The sequence below is a fragment of the Columba livia genome, chromosome 2 (genome assembly GCF_036013475.1).
Source record: "Columba livia isolate bColLiv1 breed racing homer chromosome 2, bColLiv1.pat.W.v2, whole genome shotgun sequence".
Taxonomy (NCBI): Eukaryota; Metazoa; Chordata; class Aves; order Columbiformes; family Columbidae; genus Columba; species Columba livia.
In genome coordinates, this window is record NC_088603.1 from 131,570,973 (window position 1) to 131,592,591 (window position 21,619).

General features: G+C 36.2%; 1 protein-coding gene across 2 annotated transcripts in view; it reads left to right on the forward strand.

Moving 5' to 3' along the window:
* ZC2HC1A (zinc finger C2HC-type containing 1A) overlaps positions 1-20,910 on the forward strand; it is a 37,158-nt gene extending 16,248 nt beyond the window's left edge. The window contains exons 6-10 of one of the 2 annotated variants that reach the window (XM_065053847.1): positions 715-814; positions 1,725-1,833; positions 8,290-8,412; positions 14,164-14,265; positions 14,961-20,910. In XM_065053847.1, coding sequence (XP_064909919.1) covers positions 715-814; positions 1,725-1,833; positions 8,290-8,412; positions 14,164-14,265; positions 14,961-15,141 — 615 coding nt within the window. In that variant the 3' untranslated portion in view covers positions 15,142-20,910. The remainder of the gene's footprint in view (positions 1-714; positions 815-1,724; positions 1,834-8,289; positions 8,413-14,163; positions 14,266-14,960) is intronic. The other variant, XM_065053848.1, reaches the window with a different exon arrangement.
* The last annotated feature ends 709 nt before the right edge of the window (positions 20,911-21,619 follow it).

Genomic DNA, 21,619 nt, shown 5'->3' on the forward strand with positions numbered 1-21,619 from the left:
TTTTTAAAGAAAGTTGAACTTCTGTTGTGCAAGTGTTCTGAATCCGATTCAAGACTGTTCCTTAAGTGGACAAACAAAGGTAGATAACTACAGAACAGCTGTCAGAAATATTTTGGCTGATTAGAGGCTTAGAGGATTTCAGGCCTATTAAGGTAAGAGGTGCAGTAGTTATGATGAGAACAAATGAAGGATTAAAGCATATGTGTGTTTTCCATTTAGTGGTAATGCTCTTTTTTTATGGAAGCTGTGAAGAGTCAAATAGACAGAAGCAGTTACTTAGTGATTCTTGCGCTATATTCCAGATCAGTGCTGGGACTGGTTCAGAGCACACAGGTGAGAGGATCTGAAAGACAAAAATGATCCTGTCCTTGAGTATTCTTTTTAAAATTAACTAGTAATGAGGTGATAATGTTAATCCCGTGAGTTCGCTATGGAAAACGATGAACAAAGCTGTAGAAAGGGGAAAATAAACAAAGACATAGGGTTAAATGAAAAAATAAAACCAGTTAAATAATCAGTCTTACATCCGTCTTATCATCTGTATGTATGAGAAAGTAGAGTAGCAGAAGCCATTCGCATGATCCTGTACCAGAAACAGTTTACCTAAGTAGGTAATCACAGTTGTTTTCTCGCAGTACCTGAGACAACTGCCTGTCTTGTTATATAGATAGTTTGATTTAATTGCTTAAATTTCTAGGTTGTATTTTGTTACAGTGCAAACCTGCTGCAGTTAAGAAGATGCCTTCTGTAGGATCAGTGCCACCATCATCATCACGCTTACCACAGCCAAGTGGTGTTAGCAAAACGGTTGTAGGTATGAAGCGAATGTTATTAATTCTCCATTTCCTTTCTAAATATTAGTTCTCAAATTATGTAGTAAAAGCAGTATAATTTTAATAGCTGGAAGGATTTCTACAGCATTGCCTAGTGATTTAAACTGTTGAAGCAGAAAAATTCGTAGGAGTTCAGTGTTACACAAGTGGATAAGATGGTGTCTTTTTCATAGTACATTTTATTTAATCGATGTCTTTGTGACCTGTATTTTTTTTTAACTTAAATATTTAACGGCTATAAAATTTATTGTTGAAATTGATATAGTAGTTTGTAAAAATTCATTTAAAGTTGGAAGGGACACTGATTGCCGTATTTCCATCAAGACTCTTGAGCACACAGGATTCTTTTCTGTTTTATATATTGGGTCAAATTAGGTTTTCTTCTGAATTAAATGTGCAAAATCATTGTGTATAGTAATGCATAATTGTAGCTAATACTCTTCTCTCAATGGAGTTTTTTCTGTTGCTTAGTTTTGTAACTAATTTGTATGCTGAATATGATTGTGAGTTGGTGAAAATACATAGTCAAGCCATGTATATTATAACTATGCAAACATGGGTCTTATTCTGATTTCAGATATCATCAGATATCAAGCATGTTCTGTTTGTACATACTTGGGCATTCCAGACTTCTTTCCTTTTGCTTTTTGAGGAAAGTAATTGAGCTCCAATGTTTTTTATTGGAATAGAACATTATGTTTCCATTGGATATCTTCTGTAAATTTCCAGAAACCTATTTGCTTTTTCCTAGTATCTTGAAACTTGTTCTTATCTTGATATTTCTAAAACTCTTGTTTTGAATTTACAATTTAAAACTAAATAATAATTGCATCTTTCCAGCAGCAAAATTTTACATTTTCTTTTATTTCCATGCTTGCTTTCAACTGCAAGGTGCCTCTTCAAATAAAGCACCATCTTCATCTGGATCCAGTGGGAGCAAAATTCAGACATTATCACCAGCTCACAAAAACTCATTGGGACCAGGGAGCCCACAAGCAGGGTAAATTTCCATTTAGTGTTGTTGTTTATGCTTTATTTCATATTTTAGTTGTGCTAGTTCTAGAAGTCTCTGTGGTCTGTTTCACTTGCATTTTTTTTGTCCTGAAAGCTTCAGAAGTGCAGTGTTTTTGAATTTATCTTTTCTTTATAAACACAATTAATGTTTAAGGAACATTTGAGTAGGCAAAGATTTATTTTCTAATCTTAAAAGAACACCAAAGGAGAGCAAATGATCAAAATAGATATAAAGTAGATGAAAAAGTTATAGAATATGCAGAAGTGGAGCTATAATTTTTTTCTTTGTAAAAGTGAAGAGACTTAAAAAAGGAGGAAACATGAAACATAATTTCCTTCAATTTGTGGAAAATAAATAAAGAGGTCTCTGCCACAAGCCAGTTTTGACAGGATCTTCCCTCGTAGCACAAAAGCGTGGATACTTTGCCTCTTCCCTTTCCTGTCTTAGAATACTCAAGAGGCAAGAAATAAATGAGCTCAAATAAGGCAATGGAAACCAGTACTCTACAGCAGCAACAAGAAGTGGTAGATGTAGTTTACTGGAGTTCAGTGAAAGTGCTGGTGCAATCAAGGATGTTAGTGATGTTTCGCTGGGAGGGGTAGTCAGTACACACTGTCTCAAAGAAATATATGGAAGGGATCGAAGTAAAGTAGCGCAATTTTACAGAAGACTGAGGAGCACCAAGGAGTGCTGGGAGAAAACAAAATATACAACAAAGTGATTGCAGTTTTAATATGGGTGATTGAAGGAGCCTTATTCTTATAAAAATGTGTATCAGATTGGTGAAAGTTGTATAAGGTGGAGAAAAACAATGGCTTAACCTTGTGAGGAAGAAAAAGGACATTCTGAAAGAGCTAATGGGGATGAACAGCTTTATTAATTACACCTAACTAGTGATTTTTAGTTTATCTCTCTTAAGTCTTACAAGTTATGCACAAGCTCTGTCACACCTCCCTCGTAACACCATGTAGCATGAGGATGTAGTTCTATCGCTCCATGTTCTGCCCACTCATACTAAGTCTTTCAGACACTTACTGGAGGTAAAGCCCATGAGGCTGTCAGAATTCTTTTTCTTTTTATTGTTTCCCTCCCCTCTGCCCTGCAGTGTCTTTGGCCTACAGTTCAGCTTCACTACTGTTTGTAGGCATCTATGCTTTGACTGTCATAAAATCCCAGCCTCTGTTACTCACTGATTTTTATATCCCATTTTTCCATTTTCAGAAGTTGAATTGACATCTACTGATGAGTGGCAAACAAGTAGGTCTGCAAATCATAGTAAAAAACGCTGGGATAATTTGAAGGCATGTGTCTGACCCCAGTGGTGAATCCCAGCTGCCTGGAAAGGCTTTTTCCTGTTGATAGGGTTTCTAATTGCAGTCTGTATTGATTTGTGGGTGGGCACAGATTTGGTCTTCACTTCCTAACAAGGAAGCTATATTAATTTTACTAGTCAATTGCTCGCTGAATTTACTACTTTGTATTCTGTAGTCTTCCATTTCCTGTTCTGAAGCTTGGAGGAAGAATTGCGACGTGACCAAGCCAAACAGCAGTTAATATGTGGAGAGATGTTTGCACAGGTTCTCTCTGTTCACACATGCTATTAACTGCAAATAGATGACTTCCAGTTGGCATAGCTCTCAGATAATTATCTCTGCTGAGAGGCAGTGAATGTTAGCTTGGCTTATGACATCACTTAATTGCCTACACGATTTCCAGTGTATGGATGTGAGTGTTTCTGCCTGCAGTCCTCACTTCTCTGTTCTGAAAAGCTTGTGTTCTCTTCTTGTCTTTGCCAGCCAGTCCTTATGATTTCTTACTGGCCATTGCTAACTAGTCTTCTCACTGTCTTCTGACTGTTAAATGTGTCTCTTTCTTAAGCATTCTACCTGAGACTCAGCAATTCTTCCTTTTGCTTTTGACTACGTTGCATTCACTTCTGAGAACAAGCTAGTCGGAATTTAAGTTAGGAGGAAAGAGGTGTAGGAGCAGTTACAACATAGAAGTGTTAAATGCCCCATATTGGTCACTTGTGACAATTTTGACCTTAATAATCTCAGCCATAGTATTGGGTTATAAGGGGAAAAATACTTAGGGTTCTATTGAAATACCTACAAAATTACATCAGAGCAGGGACTGGGACACTAACAGTCAACATCCTAAGTGAGAATAGCTAATATTATAGTGACACAAATTTTAAACACTAAAACATCTTATAGTTTAGGCTGTACTGAATTTCAGCTAGAATTATTTTATAAATATTTTGTATTTTTATTTTATAAAAGCAATTTTGAAGTTTTATAAAAAAACCCTTTTATTATGATGAAATGAGGTATTTCTTTTGCTACATTTACAATTTAACCAGTAACATGACAAGTCATAGCATGAGATCTGGGATTCTATTGTACCAAAGTCAGGCAGAGGTGATGATGTCATGTTCTTCCTTCTGAGTTGTTAGTGGACTGATTTACTAAGCACAGTGTTGCACATGTATTGTTTTAAGGCCAGTCTTTCAAATGGAATGTTAAGAGATCTCATGTTTTTTTTTTTTTTTTTATTATTTTTGGCAGATCTTTAAGAGCATACACACTTTTTTGACCAGGCCAAGTTCCAGTTGTTACTGTAAGAAACAAGCTCCTGCAGTTTGCCCTAAGGCAAACTGTGGTTTTTTTGTTAGGTTGGTTGTTTTTTGTTTTTTGGGGTTTTTTTTACATATTTTTGCCTAGATTTTTTTTTAACTCCAGGTTTGGTAGAGAGGTAGTGAGGCTTAATAGTAGGATTACAATTGTATTGTGCAATATCGAGGATGAATTATATGGATATTGGAAGGAAAAAAATTGAATCAGACACTGTTACTTTCTGTAGAATCATGCTACTTGTTCTCTGTGGCAAATATGCAAAGTGGCAAGAAACAGCCATCTGCTGGCTAATGTTAACAGCCAGTGATTAAAATACACAAGCGTGCAGTTTCCCTCTTGCTCTTTAGGTGGCGTTGTTGAACTGCTGCGTGAAGCTTCTGAGCGACACATGAAGCTGTTTCATGTGTTTGTGTTAAACATGAAGGCTAAAAATGAACTGGGTCTCTAAGGTGTTCAGTTCTGTAAAGGAAAGATTCTAGAACTTCATTTCATATGAAGTGCAACTTCAATATCACAGTATTTTTGTATTTTATTTATTATTTTATTTATTATTATTTATTATTATTTTATTTATTATTAGCAAACAAATTTTATGAACTCCATTATTTTAATTCATTTTTTGTATACTAATTTTTTTTTTTTTAATGTGAATTCTTCTTTTCTGCTCTTCAAGTACAGGAGTACTGAGAGAGCACACGACAGCATCATCGACATAAGCTGGGTCAGTGTTAGTGAGGCTTACTTTGTACATGTAGATCAAGATGTGTCAACTGAGCTCTGCTGTGAGAGTTTTCCTTTTCTGCCTGAACAGTGTAAGGGCACAGGCAGTTATAAGTATTAATGGAAGTATAGCATAAGGGCATCATTTCTGAGTTCTAGAGAAGCAAGTGAGAAGGCAAGAGTAGAATGTGATTCTGTACTGTAGTCAGTAGGAAAAACTTCATTCATTTCATCTATTTGATGTTGAAGAATTGGGAAAAGTAAAACCAGTGCTGCAGAGATTGTAGTTAGTCTTGTATTTTGATAGTGAATCATGTTAAGATCCGAAGTTTGATACATATTTTGTAAGAGTACAGCACTATCTTACATTTCTTGAGGGGTAGGGCAGTTCTAGTACGCTGTCAGAAGTAATCAGATCTTCAGGAGAAGAAAAAGGGGTGGGTTCTTCCTATCCTAAGGCTACACAAATGGGCTAACTCCACCCTTGCATGCAAACTGTTTTGCGTAGCAGAACTTGACGCTGCTGTTTGTGGCCAGCCAGAGTTCTTCTGCATGTACAAATTGTCTATGTGCATTTCATTTATGAACAGTATGGTTGTTGCTTGTTGTTTTTGGTTTTTTCATTTTTTGTTTGTTTTTACTGGGACTTAGATAGTTATGTGATTTTCAGTATAGAAAATGAACCCTTAGAAATTACTTTGTCATTTTTATTTTATTTTGGGGATAAAACATACTATTTAATGTTAAGCTGATCAAAGTTATGCCTTCTGGGAGTCATGTCTATTAGTGACAGATCCAGTACTGTCTTACAGCTGTAATGAAATGTGAGTTGCACACTTAACCAGTATAAGTAAATTTTAGGTTACATATATATTTGCCATACAGCATGTGTAGCATTTAAAGACTTTATTTTTAAAATGGTTTGTTTCTTTCGTTAAGACTATAACTTACATAGCTTTGTTCAATGAAATCAAGGTAAATAAGAAATTATCTTGGTGGTCTTTTCATTTCAAAAGATTTTTATGATTGTGCTTTTTTCATTAGTACATGAAAGTGCTGTCAGCTTTGAGTTTTGTTTTGTTTGTTTGTGTGGGTTTTGTTTGTTTGTTTATTTGTATTTAAGCGTGGAAGAATACTGTAGTTCTTTATTTGGGAGTATTGTGACTGTTTCTAGGTTATTGTCATCTGTATTCTATGCTGCAGGTACCTGGAGTTCACAGATTATGTTGACAAATTGTTAAAGGTTTAGGAAAAAGCTAAGAAAATCATGATAGGTTGGAGTATATGGCTTGCCGCATGAAAACCATCAGTCTTCCTTCTCAGTCCTTGGGAAATATTTAAAGAGTATGTATTTGGTCAAACAGGAGTTGGTTAAGCATTTCCCGAGTTAATTAGTTTGAATTATAACATCTGTTTGGGAGGCAGAATGGGAAGAACAACTCCAGGGGAGCTTATATTATACCCTGCATTATTTGGGACTGAATTGTCAAGACTAAAATCTCTGTGTTCCCTGCTGACTTGATAATGAATGAATATAATTTAGTACTGTTGAATTTTTCTTCCTTATGGAGAGATTTCCTTTGATGCTTCACAGATGTAATGTGGATTGCAAGGTTCACACCAGAAGCTTCACAAAAAACAAATTAAGTTGCAAACATATGGGTTCTGTGCCTTTTAATATGAATTTATTGAAGAAAGAGTATGAAAAGTTGTATGATATGGGTGTTGGAGGTACACAAGAGCCTTTTTTTATATATATTAAAAGCTATGTTGAAAATAACACTCTTCCTTGACAGCAATTAGCTGTTTAGTAATTTTTCTTGCATTGTAGTTTATTAAGGCTATATGACAAGAATCAGAAAGTTGCATAGTAATTTTAAGAAATTATTTCTCTCTTTGTGAGGTTGTGTTTTGTTGGTTTTGTTTGTTTGTTTTACCTTATGACATCCCTTTAGGGGTGAGAAGCTTACAGAAGAGCTAAGCTTTGCTTACCCAGCCATTTCAATCAATCTTGCTTCGTTTGTTTCTTCATAGTTCTTTAATTTCAGAAAGATCAATAAAAATACTGTGTCATCATTTCCCAGATAAGGCTTAAGTTACTAGGCTTTTTTAAGAATAAGAAGAAGTTTCTATTGCATTGTTAATGTAGAACTGGAGATATAATGGGCTTTTTTGCAGGTTTTACAGTATGGTTTTAGATGATAAAAATACAGAACTTTGCTTGAAGACCTAATTTTTCTAATATAAGTTGTAGTTTCTCAAAAGCTAAAGTTATTCTTATGATGATGTGTGGGAGGGGTGGTGGTTTGTTTTATTTTGATGGCTTTTTATTTAATTAATGTTTTTAAAATTTTATTTATAGTTTATTCTTTTTGGTTTGTAAATGTTATCCATAATAGCAAAAAAAATATTGAATTATTGCCTGTATGTATAGTTCTACCTATTATGAAAGGGTTTTTTTCATATGAAAACAAAGTTGTTTTTCTTTCAGGCTTTCCTCTGTTCTTTGCTCATCTCCATAAAAGAAAATAAAATGGAAGGCATATTATTCTCTTTGGGCACAACGTTCAGCCTTTACAAACAAACAGAAGTTAAAAAGGAAAAAATTTCCTCTTGCTGGTTCTCAAGTTAAGGGGGCTCATTTTTACATCTCTGTTATAGTAACTTTATTAAGGTATTAGAAAATGACTTGTAATTATGAGCCCCCTTTTCTAGTTGTGATAAATTTAACCTTATAAGAGCTATTCCTAAAAGAAAAAAAAGCCAAATGCAACTCTGTTGTGCAAATTGTGAGGATAACTGGTGTTAGCTTTTTGTTTTGTTTAAAAAAGCATTTTAAAAAGCAAAAAAACAACTGGAAACCTAATCCAAATATAAGGCTATGAAATCCTCTCTTCTTTAAAGTACTCTTTTGTTTCCTGGACTATTGAAGTCTAATTTGCACAATTTTTAAGTTAATGGTTGTACTTTGAGAATATAAGTATTTAATTTTTTTTTTTTTTTTTTTTTTTTTTTTTTTTTTTTTTGCAATAGCTTAAATAGAAATCTAGCAATCTCCTTATGAGTACCCCTTTATATATTTTAGTAGTAAGATGGACAAGTTAGGCCCACCACTGCGAACTGGAAGAGATGTGCAAAGGTTTTATGACACTGACACAAAAACAGGCAGTACCATCAAAAGACCAAATGAGTTGTTGCCTATTAAGAAGTAAGTATTACAAATCAGCTTGGTTTATCTATTTTGCAGAAATGTTACTCTAAATAATTGGAATAGTAAAAGTGTAACCTTGACAGACATCTACTGCCCAGTATGTCTTCAATATAGATGCTGTGGGAGAAGAGCATGTAATGTAATTAGTATAAGTATCTGTTTCATACTAGGTAAACAACTTCATAGGAGGACAGGAAAGGTGAAGGTTTTTCTCAGACTTGATTTCTTCTGTCACTGACTGATAATGGACTGAGTAATGAACGTCTATAGTTGTAAACCTGAGATAAAACTGAATTTGCATGACGTAAAGCTGAAGTAAGCATTTAAGCCTGATAGCTGCACAAATATCTGCCTTACAGACAAATATTTTATGACAAAGTAGTTTTGTTCTCTTAAAGTCAAATAGTTGTCTATTACTTCTGTAAGATAGCCGGGGTAGTCCAAGACTATAAGCAAGACAGGCTTTGTGATGAGAGGTAAACTCTTGCATTAAGTCATACTTATCTCATAGAAAGACTTGTGAATATTCACTGTTTAAGATCTAAGTTGGGAAGAAAGGCCATTCCAATATTTTAAAAAGGGAATAGACACTGTATTGTCTTTAATCCTTTGATATAATTTGGAAGATGCCAAATTCAAATGGGCTGATTCTTTGTAAACAATACCTTAAAGAATACTGTGAAAGATAAATTAGTAATGAATTATGTGTCACATACATGGAATGTAATACTTTAAATAGTAGAAAAGTGTCTAAATCTCTTGATGCTGTTTTAGTGTTGTGATCAAAACTGAAGTACCTTTGAGGCAGGGCCAGAATATTTGAACTTGGGTTTCTATTTGAAGAAGCAAAAGAAATGAAGAGGGGTGGGGGGAAGCTTTTCTTAGACAAGCAGAAATGTTTTGTTGTTGTTCCTTTACATTCTTGGTTAGAGCTATAAATCCTGTGAACTGTCAAAAATTAGGTCAGTTTTTCATTTTATAATGCGTTACTAAGATGTTGAAAATTTGTCTTCATAAGTTACTAAACTTGCTTACAATAGCCCCTATCTCTGGAGCGATTTTTCTTCTCGAGAGAACTTCTTTAAGAATATAGACACTTATTCTGCTCTTCATAACATCATTATTGTCCTTAATTCACAAACCCAATGGACATTTGAGTAAATCTGCCTTCTTTGCGGGAAGTTATTCAATAGGTTATGTGCCAACAGCACTGGACAGATGTGAATAGCTACTTGCCATTGTTCAATTCAGTGCAGTAGTGTGGATGGTTACAGTTCACAGCAAAGGATTTTGGACTTTGGTATGCATGCTGTTAGTGATAAGGAACTTATTTATGATTTTGCACAGAACTATGAGCTGTTGGTGACAGTGACAGCTATCAAGAATATCTGAAAATGCCCTGTCTAGGAAGCAAGCTTGATATTTCAGTATTTCATAACAAAATCCAGCCATATTGTGAATGCATAAATAAAAAAAGGCAAGCTTCTTTTACCAATTTCACTCAGTTTCTAGTTTTGCAAGTAGTGGTAATTCAACTAGACAAATTACATGAGCTGTTTTAGGAAGGGAGGTCCCCTTCTATCTTCTTTCTTTTGAAACTGAGAATGGATAATAAACATCTTTAAAGGTATGTCTGTATTTTAAGATTTCAAGGTGGCTTTGGTACACAGCCTCATCTGCCATCAGGCTCCATTAATACTTCATGTGATACAACTTAGATTAGGGATTTAGATAATTTTGCAAAAACAAAACAAAAAATCCAACCAAACAGATGAAACAACAGATCTGGACAAGTAGGTAGAAGTGGCAGAGGTTGGGCAGATTGGAAGAGACAAAGCTCTGGTGACAAAAATGGAGATAATCAGGAATGTCTGACTTTGTTGGAAGACATCTCTATCTAGAGGTCAGATTACAATTTAAGGATGTAATTTCAAGATTTCTCATCATGAAACCTGATGCTAATTGTGTGTCTAGACCTGGGATGAATTAAGTTGTAGACAGTGGCAGCCTGCTACTTCTGTTGATTTACTCATCAAAATGGCAGAAATCATTGCAGTTAATTCTAAGACTCATACTAAAGTTTCTAGTCTGAATACAGATTTGTTTTTTCTGTACATTTAGAAAATGAATTGGGAAAATAAAATCTATAGAAATTTTGCAGAATACTATGTTTAAACATTTCAGAATTAAGATGTCCCGTTAAACCTTTAATGAGTTATGTTTATCTGTTCCTGGGACTCTGCATCCCTCAATAAATAGTGTGGACAGTATACTTTCAGTGTGGCTTTTCAGTATTCCGCCCTCCCCTCCCCCCACTTATGAATCATGGTTTAAGGACACTAATTTCTGGGAAACTTCTCTAGTATACACCTAGTATTAGAGTATCAAGTGCATTTTCAGACTACCTAGTGGCATGAGGGTATATTATACATATTTTAGAGAATGGAACAGCTGAAATGCAGGAAAGAATAGTGGACAGTTATTCATATTAATTTCTTTCAGATATCTAATTCAGTGTACACCTTGAAGAGGCTTCACTTAAAGAAATTAATGCTGTTAGTTTTGAAAAAGTAATATGTTGATCCCAAGTTGAAAATCCAGAGACAACTGCGTCAGTAATACTTTTGAAAAACTTTAAATTTAACTTGGAGTTGTCTGAATAGGAATTTGAAGCACAGTCATTCTTTGCATCATTGTCTGATCATCCCCGATCCATTATGATCAATACCAATTCTGTGTCTACAGCTGAATTTTTCTTTATGTGCTTTCCTAGCTGCCGTAACAAGTAACAGTTGAGTATATTTGTTCCACTATTGAGATCTAGTGAATTTTACTCAATTATAAAGAAAGGTTTCTCTTCCATGTAAAATGAGATGAGGGAAATGACACAGAGTATTTAGCATCTGTACTGTTGTGCATAGTTGTAGCAATGTAATTTAGGTTACACTTAGAACTTTTATCCTGGCCCTCTGTAACTTCTGAAAGACTGACATAACTTTTAGTAGGCTTCCATTCTGATAGAACCTACTACTTTTTTCTTTTTTTCTTCTTAAATTAATAAAACCATCATTAGACACTCCTTGCTAAATACTGGCTGGTGTTCTGCTCAGTGAGCCAGAATCTTTGGTGTTTCCACTCTACCTGTTGCATGTAGAAGCCACTTGCGTTAAACTTGAATACTTTAGACAGATATAATTTCACACAGAATCACAGAATGTTAGGGATTGGAAGGGATCTTGGAAGATCATCTAGTCCAATCCCCCTGCCGGAGTAGGAACACCTAGATGAGGTTACACAGGAACGTGTCCAGGCAGGTTTTGAATGTCTCCAGAGAGGGAGACTCCACAGCCTCCCTGGGCAGCCTGTTCCAGTGTTCTGTCACCCTCACTGAGAAGAAGTTTCTTCTCAGATTTAAATGGAAGCTCCTGTGTTCAGTTTATACCCATCGCCCCTTGTCTTATCACTGGTTGTCACTGAGAAGAGCCCAGCTCCATCCTCATGACACTCACCCTTTACATATTTATAAACGTTAATGAGGTTTACCCCTCAGTGTTCTCCAAGCTAAAGAGCCCCAGCTTCCTCAGCCTTTCCTCCCTTAATCATCTTTGTTGCCCTAAGCTGGACTCTCTCCAGCAGTTCCCTGTCCTTCTTGAACTGAGGGGCCCAGAACTGGACACAATATTCCAGGTGTGGTCTCACCAGGGAAGAGTAGAGGGGAAGGAGGACCTCTCTCGACCTACTGACCACCCCCCTTCTAATACACCCCAGGATGCCATTGGCCTTCCTGGCCACAAGGGCACAGTGCTGGCTCATGGTCATCCTGCTGTCCATTGGGACCCCAGGTCCCTTTCCCCTACACTGCTCTCTAATGGGTCGTTCCCCAACTTATACTGGAACCTGGGGTTGTTCCTGCCCAGATGCAAGACTCTACGCTTTCCCTTGTTATATTTCATTAAATTTTCCCCGCCCAGGTCTCCAGCCTGTCCAGGTCTCACTGGATGGCAGCACAGACTTCTGGCGTGTCAGCCACTCCTCCCAGCTTGGTGTCATCAGCAAACTTGCTGACAGTGCACTCTAGTCCCTCCTCCAGGTAGTTGATGAATATATGGAATAGTACTGGTCCCAGTACCGACCCTTGAGGGACTCCACTAGATACAGGCCTCTAACCAGACTCTGCCCCATTGACCATGACTCTCTGGCTTCTTTCCTTCAACCAGTTCGCAGTCTACCTCACTACCTGATTGTCCAGACCACACTTGTTCAGTTGAGCTGCGAGGACGCTGTGGGAGACTGTGTCAAATGCTCTACTGAAATCGAGATAGACCACACTTGATTTAATATTAAATTTAGTTCCTGGCTTCCACTTTTGTGCTTAATGATTTGATCACTTTTCCACTGAAGTTTTTAAGTGATGGAACGAGCTGGAAAGTCATCCTTGGCCAACACTCATAACATGAAGGAAGAAATACTTTACGCAACATGTTTAAAATGTGCGTGTTGTTACATTCTTCCTCAGCTGTGTCAGTGTTGCATTTGAAGTTACTGGAAATAAATGTATTTCCTTATGTATACTTTGAAAACCAGACCCAGACCAAGTTGTTTATAATTCTGAAAGGAGCAGTTAGGTTCATTTGAAGGGAAGAAAAAAAAAAATCACTTTTGAGCTTTTCCTGGTTCTGCTCTTGGTAACTAGTTTTTTTAAATGGAGTCTTGTTTCAGTGTTTTGGTTTGTTTGTTTTTTTTTATAATGTCCATGAGCCAGTCCCATTTATGTGTTGATGTTCAAGAATGAGAACAGAAAAGCTTGGTCATATACAAGATGCCATAGTCACTGCAATCTTGCCAAAGAAGACGTTCCAGTGAATGGTAGTTGTTTTGAGCAATAACAAAAAATTCTGTCCTTGGTCACTGATTACAAAAGGATGCCCCTTCCTATTTCTTTTTCTTAGTGCTACTCAGGTTTTTCAGGGGCATCTGATGTTTCTCTACTCATCAAAGCAAGCAGTGAGATGTTTTGTCTGTTTAGGATGTGCTATGCATTGCCTGCTGGCTTCTTGTAAAACCCATGAGTCTTGAGGAAAGCAGTTTTCACAGCTTTTTGTGCTCATACAGCTGAAGCCAACTTTAAGAACACGGTTACAGGCTAGAAAAAAATGAGGCCCTGATGCTCAATTGGATGGATTCTCGTTACTCCTTCTATTTGTATTTGTAATTGCAAAATTTGTGCTTTGAAGGAAGAGTATCTACAGGATTATCTGAGAAGTATGCATCCTAAATAAAGTCTGTGGCTATGAAGCAAAAAAAAACAAAAAGTCTTGTGGCTCACTTCATATTCGTTACACAGTGTTGAGAATACAGCATCCTTTCTACATTTTTTTTTAACTATTAAGACCTGCAGTCAGCTGCTCTCTGTTTCTCTGAAAGTACTGCCAGTCCTAAGGAGTGACTTGTAGTCTGTCAAGGTAGACATTAGAACATACTAAATAACCAATAGTGCAGAATCTACCTGTATTTTGGTGTGATAGCAAGTGAAACGCTGTTCCGTTTAGCTTGTCATTATAAGACTGAAGTTATAGTCCAAATGCAAGTTCATGGCAAAGCTTTTCTGTGTGCTCTGGGTAGGAATTAAGTGATGTTTTTCATAACAATTAATGGGTGTGTAGATTGATGAACTAATTTTTTATATAATTTGTAAATGCATATTATTTTTGTGTGTATATAATTTATCAGATGTTTATTCTCTTTCAGGGGCACAACAAAAACACGGACATCAACCCCTCCTAGTGTGGCAAGAACCATGAGCACAGGTGCTCTAACAAACAAAAGAAAAACTAGCAATTCAGATTCAAGGTAGCGTTTAACTTTGTGGATTTTATCAGCAATAATACTTTTATTAAAAGGGAGTACTTATTACTAAAGAAATAGGGGAAAATATTGTTCTCTTCAGTTAATAGATAATTCATGGTCAATCTGATTTGGCGTGTTTAAGATACTTAATATATTTTGCATATTTAGCATCTATCGGAACACCTTTGTCATCAGCTGTCTCGGATGTGCACAAAAAGTTCTTAGAAATGTCGAAAACCTCTTAGGAGCTGTTGAAAAAATAAGGAAGTGGTCTTCAAAATGGGAAGTGAGTGGTTCAGCTGAAATGTCATTAAATTTGCATGCCAAGCACACAAATTTTCTGATGTCTGCCCTTTAAAAGGGTAGGATAAAAATCATATTGCTGTTTTAGTCTTTCTTGTTTTAACAAGCTAAGTTTTAAGTTTTCAAACACTACAGTTAATCTAACTAGAGAATCAAATATTTGATGCTTCTCCTAAAATTTCGGCATTTTTTGTTTTCTTGAAAGGAAGAGGGGTATCTGGAGATAAGTAGGGAAGTTTGGGTAGAGATATAAGGTATATAATAAATAAATAGAAAGTGTAAGTATGAAAATGACAGTAACAATAGCAGTCATTCACTTTAAAGATTAGAATAATCTTGCATCAAGTTATGCTAAGCTGTATTATAGAGAATGTTCTTTATCTGGGAATTTCCAGGTCTGACGGTAAAATGGGGTATGACAGTGGAGACCACTCAGTCAATGGAGGAAGTTCAAAAAGCAGTGAAGGAAATTCAGCTGTACATTTATCCAAGTTCTGCCATGAATGTGGAACAAGGTATCCAGTGGAATGGGCGAAATTTTGCTGTGAGTGTGGAATTCGAAGAATGGTTGTGTGAACATATTCTTAAAAGCAAAAAGAAAAAGAGAAATCAGAGGCATCTGCTATGTACTGCTGCATGGAAAGCTAGAGCACTCCGTCCAGTTAGACTTCATGCTGCAAATGTGTTGAAACATCACATTGTAATTTTCTGAGTGCAATCTTCTGGTTACACAGTTATTTATAAACAAATATATATACTGTATATAAAAATAGCAAGTACCTAAAACTGTGCCATTCAAGGAAATACTCTTTAATCCCTGTTAGAAATATATAAAATTAAGGTAAAAATGTGATAAGTAACTTAGGTAGCAGAAGTGGTTTAATGTAATTTTTCTTGTAAATCCTACTAGGTAAAGGATTATTTAAATGACCTATGTAGGATAATACCCATGTGTAACTAGCCATGAAGAACTTGGGCTTCAAAAGTTTCTCTGTGAAAGCATTTCCTTCATATGTGACAGTAACTTAAATGCCGTGTTGTAAGTGAAAACAACATGAGCAACTCCTTATAAATTCCTAGTTAAAAGTGCAAAAAGTCTGGATTCTTTTAAACTCTTTAACAGTGATATCCCAATTGGACTTTCTAGTAACATCCTAGGGTTTTATTTAAAGAATTTAAGTGGAAAAACTACCTGAGAACTTTATTCACATGTAAGATGAAACACAATCTTTTTTTGTGGTTTTCCATGTTCTGTTTTCCAAAGAGAATGTTAATATTTGTATGTATTTGTAAGGACAAATATGGTATCGTCTTTTTACTAAGTTCCTTTTGTTCAGAAATACTTGTCTTCTTCCTCCTGTGTTCCACTATGATTAGCATCTACAACTTCGGTGCTTTTTGTCTTCAAAGGTTTCCAAAGGTCCTGCTCCTCTTTTCTCCTCCCTCATTTCCTGAAGGAGAGGCAAAGTCTCTGCTTATCCTACCTAAATATTGAACTCTTCTTTTGAAAACAGCCTTCTTGATGTATCCAATACAAAAAAAAAAAAATAGAGTCCCATTAAAATGTAGGTTATTAGGACAGTAGAACTTGATGTACATAGTGACTTTTTTTATTCTTATTCCTGTGCAAATAGCACAGCTCATATGTGAGTGCATAATGGAGTAACTGTGCTCCACAGGTTTATATGTTAATACCTTACATGGGTTTTTTTGCAGTCTTGTCCATTCTTGGGCTCTGAAGAGCAGTCTCTTAAAGTTAGTGACAGACTTTGTATTAATTTGTTGAGAAGAAGGGTCAGGCCCTGGAAGAAGTTGTTGTGTTTTTTTTTTCTAAATTACACAGGATATTAAAACCATTCACAAGCCAAATCACTTGTATCTGAATGTAGTAATTTGTTTTGTGAAGTTTTGCTTTGAAATGCTGGCACCATCTTATGCTTGAAAGAGCAATCTGAAAGAACTTAATTGTGCCTTTCCCACAATAAATACACTCGTTTTGTCAGAAATGGTTACTTTCAGGTCACAAACACCGTTAGTATAAATTTATATAATTCCTTTCTAGCTTATACAAAAAATAACGTAGTGTTTCATTATAGCAGTATGATCATTGTTTGCATTTTCAAAACCTGTGATCACCATCAATGGGGGCCAATTTTGAAGAAAGTGTGATTGAAGAAAAGCATCTCCAAAGCAGGTACCGGTCTTGGAGGGTGGAGAGATTTAAGAGACTTGATGTGGTCATGTTGCAGGCCATAAGCTATTGATGTTTTAGAATTAGTTCAATGATGTTGAATTGTCTGACACTTTTTATACAAAGAGATTTTGAGAAATTATCCTTCATTCAGGATAGTCTTGTTTTATTATGTTTTGTGTAAGGTGGCTACTGAGCATGGTAGGATGGATGACTGGTAACAATAGTTAGAACTGACAAATCTTAGCCAAATTATCTTCTAGTAGTTTAGGTTCTAGGATCCATATTTTGGCACATTCATATCTGTACTTGGAAAAGCTGGAATCCTGTGTCCTTTGCATAGATAAGCCTGCTTTAGAAAATTTGCCCTGGGCTTGGGTCATGGAGGTCTGCAGACTGAATTATTGCAAGCTGCACGTTCATCAGCAAAGATCCAAGTCCAGAATAGGTTTGAGTTAGTGAGGAATCAATTCCTTTGTCTGGCTCAATGAATTTCCAGTTCTTGTTTCTGCTGGAAAAATGCAGCTTACCATTTAGTGAAAATGCTTTCTACAAAGAGAAGGTTTAGTAAGGAAATAAATACCTTCCAGGATTTTGAGGATTACCGTAACTGTATAAAAAACAGTGACTGTTTCTTCTTTGAGTTGTAGGTGGCAGGTTTCCTAGTTTTAAATTAATCCACATGCAGTTACCTTAGTTTCTGCTTTTTGAGCTGTTTGTGTAACTGTTTGCTTCCAATGCAGCATTTAGTAAATTACTCGAGTCACACATTTACTTAATTTACAGTTCTTTGATTTATAGCAAGGACTAGACAAGGGATTAACCTGAACTAAAGAGTTTTAAAAAGATTTCCTGACCTTTCAATTTGCCATTACAAGAAGGTCTAGTGAAACATAAATGATTGTTGATAGTAACATTGGGTAATGTGTGTTTAAACCTACAATAACTATAACCAGACAATGGAAATATAATTGGCTGTGCAGTTTACCACTGTATAGTGAGACTATCAGAGGCCTAATATGTTTCCATTTCATCAACTGGTTTTGTTACTGAGTGACTTGAGTCTCTGGTGTTACAGACCATAGACTGTATTACACAGGTTGTGAGCACAGATCGCTCTGATTCCATCTCAATTGCATGTTCGTTAGGAAATAGTAGAGTTGTTTTAATAATGCTCCTGCAAAACTGAGTATGGGAAACAAATTTGCTATATTTAAAGAAAAAATAAACTGTTACGGGAGATTGACTTTGAATCTTTAGGTACATTACATGTGTCACGAAGTTCCCAAATTTAATTTATAACAACCTAGGTCCAAACCCCATGATGCTCCGGGCACCGAACCCCCCACAGTGCCTGCTCAGCCTCTTCCACAAGGTGGTAGGTAACTCCGAAATGTATTGTAAGACGTGACTCAGTCCTCAGGCGTCATGGGAGTTCTCTATTGTCTAAGACTAGGTCTTAATTCACCATTGCAACTGAGAGGTAGCGCCTGAAGCACCATGCCCTAGGCCTCCCCCCTGTATCCTGTATATGGATACATACACTGACAGTATTCCAAAATGTCTCAAGAATCAAAATATTTATAATTGTGAAGATAAAACTGCTAGATGATCTGTGCACCACTGATGCACTTCATTGATGAGTCTGAATTTACCCAGTGTCAAGCTCTGGATGCCCTGTTAACAGATGTTTAACTTAAAAGCCTAAATTCCTTAGAGTTCATGTGTAAAATTAGGATTATATGTATACTCCACTTGGTATCTGTCTTTCCAGTTCTCTGTGTGTGTGTATATATATATATGGGATGTGTGCATGAGCACACCTGTATTTTCTGAGAACTCGTAAGTTATACAAATGTAAAAAGTTGTTTTGGTAGAGCAAAGCTGATACAAAACAGAACTGGATGCTGCTGAAGGATTGTGAAATCTCAGACAGCAGACTAATGTAGTTACTGTCCATTTAAAGTGAACTTTATTGATGTGATTCTTTTAATAATTTGTATACCAATGTCTGACGCTATAACAGACTTCTACTGTCTGCCACTACATCTTCCTAACGTGCTTACTTAGGTTCTTCCATTCAATTGAAAAAGAAAAAAAAAAAAGTCAAAGGTAAAATTCCACATAAAGAAACAAGGAAAAGGCTGTTTTTGAGGTCTGGCCTGAGGATATTTGCATTTCCATTCTACTTTTGTGAATATCTGTTATACAAGAGACATCTCTGTGCCAGAAAGGAGCACAGGATCATTGGAACTCTACTGATACAAGTGCAATGGAGTTATGAAAAATACCAGTTTCACTGGTAGAAACAACATAGTATAAGGCTTAATCTTTACATGATGTGTCATACACAGGTTTGTATTTATGCATGATACCCTAGGTAGTTTCACATCTGAAATCTCTAAATATACAGCAACTTAGGTATAATGCTACAGGGATAGTTATACCCCCAGTATTACACACCGCTCCAGGGGAGTGGGCGTGGAGAGGTGCTTTACCACCGTTTCAGCTTGTACCTATGAGATTAACATTTAGGCAGAACTTTTCAAATTTGCCAAAGACACTCCAGGAGCCACTGAGCTCCCGAGTGGGTGTGAGGGGCTCACCCCACAGGGCTGGGGCGGGGGAGGTGGCGTGGGGGGAGCTTCCCCTGGTGCTCCGGGCACCAAACCCCCCGCAATGCCTGCTCAGCCTCCTCCACAAGGTGGTAACTCTGAAATGTATTGTAAGACATGACTCAGTCCTCAGGCGTCATGTGAGTTCTTTGTTGTCTGAGACTAGGTCTTAATTCACCATTGCAACTGAGAGGTAGCGCCTGAAGCGCCGTGTGCAAAGCAAAGGGTTTTGTGATGCCTGGTTATGCAATCAGCGGAAGGAGGTACGGCTGTAGTAGTTTAAATGTTAATAAATGAGGTCTGTAGCAGTGCACACTGGTGTAGGCCCTGTAAATACTCTGAGTATAAAATGAAATGGTATTGTCTATGTATTGCAAAGTTCTCAAGAAGTCCTAGTTTCCATCACCTAGACTTCGTAAATGTGCAAAGAACAAACTTGTTACAAGGGTTTTTTTTTTGATCTTGGATGACAAATGTGTGTTTTATAAAAACACTTTTGGCATTTTTAATTCTTTTCAGTTTGACTAAGCTATGAATAATTATATGGATTGTATGACACTAGAATTTTCATTTTTGGTGAAAGTGGTTTTGGTGACCGATGAAAATAGTTTTATTGCCTTTCACATAAAACTCACTCCAACTCGTGGTGGTTTTGTTGCTGATGTTTTTGTTTTGTTTTTTTTTTCAACTTGCTAAGTAAGATTTGAGTTACCTAATTGTGGTGTTGGAAGAAATTATAGAAAAAAGATTCTCTAGCTGTGTTCAGCAGTTACTTGGTAGATATTTTCTTCCCAATATTCACAATATAAGAGATTACTCTTGCATACTAGTTCAGTGGGTTGTTTTGTTTTGATATGTCATTCTAGAATATACATTTCTGGAGGATCCTCCTTAGCCTCGTTCCATTTCATGTTGCCAGAAAAGAACTTATTCAGATTTCCTCTAAATTAGTGTTTCTTCTTTACAAAAATAATCAATAGGGAAATAATGTTTCTGCAATGTGAACATTAGCTTTTGAGTTAGCAAATCAAATATTCAGTCTGATATAGCTGAATATTGGACTTAAGTTCCAAATACTAGTGCATGGTTTACCATAGTTCTGTATTTGGATTTCTGGCAGAAGCAGGAATGGATTTGGGTCCGATCTGTAAAGTACTGAGTGTTCTACGACTGTTACAATACCTACTTTATATGATTGCTCTAGGTCCTGGTTTCCATCCTTCATATGATATACTTAGTGTGTATCTTCATAAGTTTATTTATTGATGTTCCATGTTTTTAAATGAAGTGTTTATTCATGTGTTTGAGGTAATTAATTTTGTCAGCACTGTGTTTGTTATGTTTGCCTTGCCCCTCAGAACATTAAATATTTGTGTTTGTGACCATCCAGTATTTTTTTTGCAGAATTCCTGGGTTTGTTTGCATCTTATTTGGTATAATATGTTTATTTTAAACTGTCAGTTCTGTTTTAATAAATGTAAATCACTACCCAATGCTAATTTGCCACTTGTTAACAATAAAGCAAATATGCCAATAAAACTTTGTGATGCACACATTTTTGGAGCCAAATGTGAAATTGTCTTAAATAAAATAGCATAGGTATAGGTAACATCATTTCAACTGTATGAATATTGTGATGTCTTTGGTCTCAGGTGCACCAGCCCTGATGTGAGGATCATCCACTGTCCTCTCCTCTAGTGATCGGGGAGAGAACCACTTGGTTATTCCTTTCAAAGGACAGGTCTTTTTGATTGATCTGTGAGATGACATTTGGACTCCTCAGTCTCCTTGAAAACTACTCTATACCAGATATTTAAATCAATGTGATCTGCTTATATAAAGTTAACTCTCTGTCTCTTCTTTTTCCCAACTATATAGTGACTTTAGTTTATACAGAGCCTATCACTGTCATACCTGTAGTAAATTATTGTTGGGTTTTTTTTCTTTTTAATAAGGCTGTAAGGTATAATATAAAATCTAAGCTTGATCTGGGCTTGTTCTCCTTCATGAGGTCAGAGCACTTGTGTTGATGAAATGATTAAGCAGGGAAAAAGATAAGTTATATTTTTCACTTATGTGAGCAGAAATTGTAATAAGGGTTTGGGTTCCTGATTTTTTTTGCTAAGTACGGATGAGTAGAGACCAATTCCTCTTTTCGTTCAGCTTTTTAGGGGAAAGATCCTCCTACTGGGCTCTTCTGTTTACTTCACCACACCCTGTTCAAAGGAGGGCAGATAGGTTTTCCCTT